Source organism: Corythoichthys intestinalis, chromosome 18 (assembly GCF_030265065.1).
Source record: "Corythoichthys intestinalis isolate RoL2023-P3 chromosome 18, ASM3026506v1, whole genome shotgun sequence".
Classification (NCBI taxonomy): Eukaryota; Metazoa; Chordata; class Actinopteri; order Syngnathiformes; family Syngnathidae; genus Corythoichthys; species Corythoichthys intestinalis.
In genome coordinates this window covers 4,968,562-4,977,047 of record NC_080412.1, presented here as the reverse complement: position 1 = coordinate 4,977,047, position 8,486 = coordinate 4,968,562, and the positions used below count along the sequence as shown (strand labels likewise).

At 42.2% G+C, this 8,486-nt stretch overlaps 1 protein-coding gene across 2 annotated transcripts in view; it reads right to left on the bottom strand.

The window, feature by feature from the left end:
* Positions 1 to 1,639: 1,639 nt before the first annotated feature.
* The window catches only part of kin (Kin17 DNA and RNA binding protein), a 41,547-nt gene continuing 34,700 nt past the window's right edge, over positions 1,640 to 8,486 (bottom strand). For both annotated transcript variants that reach the window (XM_057821793.1, XM_057821794.1), the window contains exons 9-13: positions 7,386 to 7,503; positions 7,189 to 7,317; positions 7,020 to 7,119; positions 6,831 to 6,931; positions 1,640 to 2,199 (exon numbers count right to left, since the gene is read on the bottom strand). In XM_057821793.1, coding sequence (XP_057677776.1) covers positions 2,140 to 2,199; positions 6,831 to 6,931; positions 7,020 to 7,119; positions 7,189 to 7,317; positions 7,386 to 7,503 — 508 coding nt within the window. In that variant the 3' untranslated portion in view covers positions 1,640 to 2,139. The remainder of the gene's footprint in view (positions 2,200 to 6,830; positions 6,932 to 7,019; positions 7,120 to 7,188; positions 7,318 to 7,385; positions 7,504 to 8,486) is intronic.

Genomic DNA, 8,486 nt, shown 5'->3' with positions numbered 1-8,486 from the left:
GTCAAAAGTTTACATACACTTGTGAAGAACATAATGTCATGGCTCTCTTGAGTTTCCAGTTATTTCTACAACTCTGATTTTTCTTTGATAGAGTGATTGGAACAGATACTTCTTTGTCACAAAAAACATTCATGAAGTTTGGTTCTTTTATGACTTTATTATGGGTGAACAGAAAAAAGTGATCGAATCTGCTGGGTCAAAAATATACATACAGCAGCGCTAATATTTGGTAACATGTCCCTTGGCCATTTTCACTTCAATTAGGCGCTTTTGGTAGCCATCCACAAGCTTCTGGCAAGCTTCTGGTTGAATCTTTGACCACTCCTCTTGACAGAATTGGTGCAGTTCAGTTGAATTTGATGGCTTTCTGACATTGACTTGTTTCTTCAGCATTGTCCACAAGTTCTCAATGGGGTTTAAGTCAGGACTTTGGGAAGGCTATACGAAAACCTTAATTCTAGCCTGATTTAGCCATTCCATTACCACTTTTGATGTGTGTTTGGGGTCATTGCCCTGTTGGAACACCCAACTGCGCCCAAGACCCCATCTTCGGGCTGATGACGTTAGGTTATCTTGAAGAATTTGAAGGTAATCCTCCTTCTTCATTATCCCATTTACTCTCTGTAAAGCACCAGTTCCATTGGAATCAAAACAGCCCCACAGAATAATACTACCACCACCGTGCTTGACGGAAGGCATGGTGTACTTGGGGTTAAAGGCCTCACCTTTTCTCCTCCAAACATATTGCTGGGCATTGTGGCCAAACAGCTCGGTTTTTGTTTCAACTGACCACAGAACTTTCCTCCAGAAGGTCTTATCTTTGTCCATGTGATCAGCAGCAAAATTCAGTCGAGCCTTAAGGTGCCGCTTTTGGAGCAAGGGCTTCCTTCTTGCACGGCAGCCTCTCAGTCCATGGAGATGCAAAACACGCTTGACTGTGGACACTGACACCTGTGTTCCGGCAGCTTCTAATACTTGGCAGATCTGCTTTTTGGTGTTTCTTGGTTGAATCTTCACCCTCCTGACCAATTTTCTCTCAGCAGCAGGTGATAGCTTGCGTTTTCTTCCTGATCGTGGCAGTGACAAAACAGTGCCATGCACTTTATACTTACAAACAATTGTTTGCACTGTTGCTCTTGGGACCTGCAGCTGCTTTGAAATGGCTCCAAGTGACTTTCCTGACTTGTTCAAGTCAATGATTCGCTTTTTCAGATCCATGTATGCATATTTTTGACCCAGCAGATTTGATCACTTTTTCTGTTAACCCATAATAAAGTCATAAAAGAACCAAACTTGAATGTTTTTTTTGTGACAAAGAAGTATCTGTTTCAATCACTCTATCGGAGAAAAATCAGAGTTGTAGAAATAACTGGAAACTCAAGAGAGCCATGACATTATGTTCTTCACAAGTGTATGTAAACTTTTGACCACAACTGTAGACTTCCATTCTCCGTGTCAAACAGCTGAAGAGGACAGGTTTAAAAAATTTTTTTAAAAAGTAAAAAAAATAGATAAATTAAAACCAGTACTCATCACCGGTCCACGGACTGGATGTTTTCATTTTAGGGTAACTTAGATGAAGTGGCGCAATAAGTCACAGGATTAGTGAGAGGCTTTGGCCATACATTGAAACACAGTGAAAATTTGCAATGCTCACAAAAATTTATTGTCTGCTCAGGTTATTAACAAAACAAATGCACAGATATATTGTTTGACTTTCAAAGTTGGGTGTGGTCCCTTACTGCAGGTCCCTTCTCCCAAAGACCTGAAGCGTATATTTTCAAACATACACGAAGGTGCTGATGTTGCCCTTCACCTCCATGGTAAAGCTGCAAGTCACCTTCACCCCCCACCCCTTACAATGAGACAACTGTAAGAGATTCATTTTTACCACCTGCTGGTTGTGCTCACCAGGGGCCGGCAGAAGGACGACAGACGAGACAAACGACACGGCTCTAACATCTACCGTTGGTCCGTGCACAACCTCTGCAATAACTAACAAAATAGACAAAAAACGGACTGAATATAATTTTATTCGCTCCATTACGTTGCATTTGTTGGAAGTCAAATGTAAAGTTTTTAGAGTCAAGAACTCTGACATAGTAGAACTCCTCAAAGCATAAAGAAAATTTAAAATGTTCAAGCCCGTTTAGAAAAATCCTCGTAGGCGACGTCCACGCGCTTTCCTTTGTGTGGACCCTAATGATGACAAAACAAAGTTGGAAGTTTTTTTTTGTTGCTAGAACTGCAAATTACAGCACATTTCAAGATGCAATTAAAAATTTGGGAAAATTTTGGTACAAAAGCGGTGGATCTAGACCCCATGCGATTATGCAGTGTATAACAAAAGTGAGTACACCCCTCGCATTTCTGCAGATATTTAAGTATATCTTTTCATGGGACAACACTGACACTTTGACACAATGAAAAGTTGTCTGTGTGCAGCTTATATAATAGAGTTGATTTATTTTCCCCTCAAAAATAATCATAGCCATTCATATCTAAACCCCTGCAAACAAAAGTGAGTACACCCCTCTGTGAAAGTTGTCAATATTAGCATACAGTACAACATGTATTATCCAGAACTACCTTTACTCTCCTGGGCATGGAGTTGACTAGAGCTTCACAGGTTGCCACTGGAATGCTCTTCCACTCCTCCATGACGACGTTGCGGAGCTGCCAGATATTTGAGACTTTGCGCACCTCCACTTTCCGCTTGAGGATCCCCCAAATATTGGGTTCAAGTCTGGAGACATGCTTGGCCAGTCAATCACCTTTACCCTCAGCCTCTTCAGTAAAGCAGTGGTCATCTTTAGGGCTGCAGCTATCGAATATTTTCGTAATCGAGTAATCGACTGAAAATTCTATTGATTAATCGAGTAATCGGATAAAACAATTATATTTTTAGGTGAAGAGCAATTATGAATATACATGAGAAAACAAGACATTTCATCTAATCTTGAACCGTTTTCAGTCAATCAATGTCTTTATTTCCGATGTATATTGTTGAAAACAGCCAACAATTGCATCTCAGATGTAACTAGAGTATAAAAAAAAGACTAATTCACTGCTTTCACTCAAAAAATATATATACATATATATATATATGTATATTAGGGTGACCAAACGTCCTCTTTTGCCCGGACAAGTCCTACTTTCACGTAGTGTCCTCGTGGTCCGGGCGGGTTTTATAAATTCATAAAAATGTCCGTTTTTTATGATTTTTCACGGGACCAATTTGAAGAGAATCCCTCCGACCGCTGGGTGGCAGCAGTTGACATGGCTCCAACGAGAATGGAGGGAAGTAGTAGTTCTTCTTGTTTTTGTTGGCAGTTTACCCCTATCATGAGGCATTACCGCCATCTACTGGGTTGACGATTTGGCCACAATGCCTGAAGTTTTTTTTTTTTTTAATGATAAATACGTATATAATGGCAACTGTTGACTTCTGTCGGAGCTTTGACTGTAAAATCCCGTTTGGTGTCGCATCGGCGCACTGCCGATGATTGTAAACTTTTATAGCAACGTTTGATTTTGCCTCAGCTAGCTATCAGTAAGCTAAACCGCGCTAGGCATTATGGGAAACGTAGTTCTGAACTGCTACGTTTGGAAACATGCTGATTGAATAGTTTGTCAGTTTATTTCGGTTTTTGTTTTGTGCAATCTAGAACATTGAATGAGAACATCAATTGAATGGGAATAACAATTTGTCAAGACAATTGTCGTGATAGTAATTTATAAAAAATGTTTAGTTGGCACATAGTCTACTGTGTGTATGTGTATTGACTGGACTACATTTCTATGGGTCTGCATTATATATATATATATATATATTCATTCATTCATTCATTCATTCATTTTCCATGCCGCTTCTTCCTCACGAGGGTCGCGGAGGTGCTGGAGCCTATCCCAGCGAACTATGGGCAGTAGGCAGGGGACACCCTGAACTGGTTGCCAGCCAATCACAGGGCACAAGGAGACATACAACCATTCACGCACACACTCATACCTACGGACAATTTAGAGTGTTCAATCAGCCTACCATGCATGTTTTTGGGATGTGGGAGGAAACCGGAGTCCCCGGAGGAAACCCACGCAGGCAGGGGGAGAACATGCAAACTCCACACAGGAAGGCCGAAGCCCGGGATTGAACCCTTGATCTCAGAACTGTGAGGCAGACGTGCTAACCATTCAGCCACCGTGCCGCCTATATATATATATATTATATATATATACATATATATATATATTTTCATCATATTTCTCATATTTACTGTAGGACCGTTTGTATTAATATAGCACACCTAATATAAAATAAATAGCACTTATACAATAGTTTAATGAAAAGAAGAATAAAAGATACACAACGCCATCTTATCACAGAAGCCCAACGAGCAAGATTGACGCACCAACTCTCGCAATCAGTTCTCCCAGGCACTCCAGGACAAAGAGCTGGGCGTTTTGTCCTAAAACAAGTTGTATCAGAGAACGCCAGATATTCAAGTGATAACAACTGACAAGACTCCATGAGCCCTCTTTGACGCTGAGGGGGAAGAATACACATCCTCGTTGCCCGGACAACAGTAACTCCCAAATCCTCCTCCAATCAACAAAAGACAATAATCCCACACACACCCTTCGGCTACGTTCATACTACAGGTCTTAATGCACGAATCCGATTTTTTTGTGTTTTTCCGACTCGAGTGAGGCATTAACTTGACTGTCTGAACGTGACAAGTCTCATAGAACGGGACCATTTCAAATCCGATCTGGGTCACTTTCGTATGTGGTCTGAATCCGATCTGGGCCACATTTTTCCAGACTGTCGCGGCGGTCTGTACTGTACAGTCCCGCAAATCGGATTTAATGCAGCAATTACGTCATCAAATAGCGAGAGAGTCGTTACCGTAGCGATGCACCTGTGCGTTATTAGCGCCTAGCTTGCGGTGGACACGGCTTTTGAGGAAGGGCTGAGCTTGACAACAGTCATAAAAAATAAAAATGGGTTGAGGATAAGCCTGAGAATGCTCAGTTTTCTCTCTGTTCCAAGTGAGCAATATTTCAACATTGCCTCCACGGCCGAGAGTCGGGACAAACTGCCCGTATGTGTGTGTGACGTGCACGGACAGTGCGTGCATGCTATCGATCCATATAAACTTTGAATATAAGCCTAAACGGGGATTATTTATGTCTGTTATTTGTGTCCACCTTTTGAAAAGCAAAATATGATATCCCTGGAATGACGGATGACGTCTGTCATTTGTTTTGATGGTTCTGCGCATGCGGGTCTTCCTGCTTAGCGCGTGTCGGACTGCGAATTAGTGCGCATGCGTAATACTTGAACGGTCTCAATGGATAAAGGCAGTCTGAACGGGCACGCCAAAAAAACGGATATGACAAAAAATCGGATTCGTGCATTAAGACCTGTAGTATGAACGTAGCCTTCTTCTTCCTTCTTCACACCCTTCTTACGGCCCACAGCCCGCCCTGCGAGAGCTTTAAAAAGACTAAACACTGAGATGACAAACTGTCACTGCTCGGGAACATTTCTATGTAGACTTGTTTTGGATCCAGCAGGGTCCCTCCGTCGTCTCTTTTTGCCTTGTTTTTGACCATTATCGACGGACAAATTGTCAACCTGTTTTCGAAGTTAGCCTTCTTCAAAACTTTTGGAACATGGAGTCAGTACAAAGGGTTAACATGGGCGTGAATGCGCCGAATCTTGGCCACCACGGGTTGGATTGCGAGAGCGGTGCCAGCAGAGCAGCACTTCGTTCGGCTGGCGGTGTTTCCGCGGCTTGGGGGGTGGGGTGGGGGGTTGGGGCTGAATTCCTTCAACATGGTTCCAGTAATCCATGTGCTATGTTGACATGTCTTCAGCAAACTGTTTGTGGGCTTTCTTGTGTACAGTCTTCAGAAGAGGCTTCCCCCTGGGGTGACAGCCATGCACACCAATTTGATGTAGAGTGCGGCGTATGGTCTGAGCACTAACAAGCTGACCCCCCCAGTTCTTCAATCTCTGCATCAATGCTGACAGCACTCCTGCGCCGATCTTTCAAAGAAAGCATTCGGATGTGACGCTCAGCACGTGCGCTCAGCTTCTTTGGACGACCAACCCGAGGCCTGTTCTGAGTGGACCCTGCTCTTTTAAAACGCTGGATGATCTTAGCCACTGTGCTGCTTCATGTAGCGCAACGATACGTCTTTTAAGATCCTCAGAGAGTTTCTTTGCCATGTGGTGCCATGTTGGAACTTTCAGTGACCAGTATCGGAGAATGTGAGAGCTGCACTACAAATTTGAACACACCTGCTCCCTATGCACCCCTAGACCTAGTAACACTAACGAAAATGACAAGCAGTACTCAATTTGGACATTTAGGATGTAGTTTCTAAGGTGTTTACTCACTTTTGTTGCCAGGGGTTTAGATATTACTTGGCTGTAATTTGAGTTATTTTGAGGGGAAAATAAATTAACTCTATTATATAAGCGGCACACAGACTACTTTTCATTGTGTCAAAGTGTCATTTTGTCAGTGTTGTCCCATGAAAAGATATACTTAAATATTTGCAGAAATGCGACGGGTGTACTCCCTTTTGTGATTCACTGTATTTTGGACAAGTAAAAATGGAGAGGGGGGAAAAAAAGCAAAGGTTTTCCACTTGTATTAAAAAGGTGGGGGGAAAAAAAGCAAAGGTTTTCCACTTGTATTAAAAAGGTCTCTCACACACATATTGTTAGTCATACTGACTGCTTTTGACAGTGATAAGACGTCCACGCCACATGGATCGGACGTCTACCGCTGCCAGTGACACAGCAAAAAAAGACTTACTGAATCGAGCGTGAGCGAAGCGCAAAAGTTCTTCTCGTCGATGCCCTCCAGCACGGCCTCGGTGTCGCGGAAGTTTCCGTTCACGATCATCACGTATTTTCCTGTACGGACATGAGACAAGTGTTATGTTTCCGAAATATGAACCTCATTTCCCGGTTGTGGCGAACTCGGCTCAATGTCAGAACGTGCCTGGCGCAGGTATCACCGTCTCCACGTGGTTCTGATCCAGTTTAAGCTTGTCGCCAGAGTCGATCATCTTCACCACCGCTGTAAATTTCTCTCTGACTTCCTGCGGAGCAAATAGCTGTCGAAACGTGCGTCTAACGGCGCTAGTTTTGTTTGCTACCGCTGCGGTTACCATGACGACAGCCTTCTTTTTGTGGTACTTGTCACCTAGCCTCTTGGTGATCACCTTGACGACGATGTTGGGCCGCAGCCAATGGTCTGTCCTGACCGGCTGCTGCTGCTGCTTTTTCCTCTCCTCCATCTGAACGACAACACAACGTTAGCGAGCCATGGACGCGCTTGGACATTAAAAGCCGTTGAGGGCTCCACCTCGATGATCTGCTCCAGTGCAGACTTTTTCTTTTTGTCTCGTGTGTCCAAAACGGAGGACGGTTCTTTCCTCTTCGCAGACGACGGTTTTGCGAGAGCGCTGGGAACCAGGACGGCGCTACGAGGAAGGCAAAATTGCTGTCACTTAAACCTGATTTTTTTTCAGTGCCGTCGACGATGACAGACATCCAATCGTGTGGCGTCAAATCATCCTTGTGCTGTAAATTGTAGTTTGTCACGAGTAGACGTCCGATTCATTTGAAGTGGAAGAGCTGGCAGGGAATAAACAGATTCATTCACTGTCGACTCACCCGATTTAAATCAGGCATGAAAATGGGTCAGGGGTTAAAAAGGTGAGAAGGGTGTGAAGGAAATATGTTCCTGTAGGGCTGTCCCAAACGACTCATTTTCTACTGATTAGTCGACAAAAAAAAAAAATATATATATATATACATATATATATATATATACATATATATATATATATATATACACACATATATATATATATATTTTCAAACTGATTTAGCAATGAAATTTTTTTTTACGCTCATTAATTCACAAAAACATTTTGGAACACTGAAATTCTTTATCAAAGTATAAATAGACATGTAAATAAAAATAATTACCGTATTTTCCGCACTTTAAGGTGCACTTAATAGCTTTAAATTTTCTCAAAAACCGATAGTGTGCCTAATAATCCGGTGCGCCGTATATATGAATCAATATTGAGCCGACACAGAATTTTTTTTTTTTTTTTTTTAGGACAGATTCATAACTTCATGAGCTTCATGTCCAAACTGTTGTTTTCTTCACTGACCAATTATAAATCAACATTTTGGGACCAAAAAGACAAAAAATTCCCCCAAAACTTTGAATAGTTTTATATTTGATAATTCAACATAAGCAGCAGGTATAGTCATAGGCGTTTTGGCCTTTATGCACGCTCTGGTCAAATGCAGTGTATACATACAAAACAGTGAAAAAATTATAACCCATCTAACACAAAAAGGGTGACTGTGGAACAGAAAAAAGTTCCCCTCCACTATGTGATATAAATGTTGCACTACATGTTTTACCTTGTTGTTGTGTTGTTTTGTT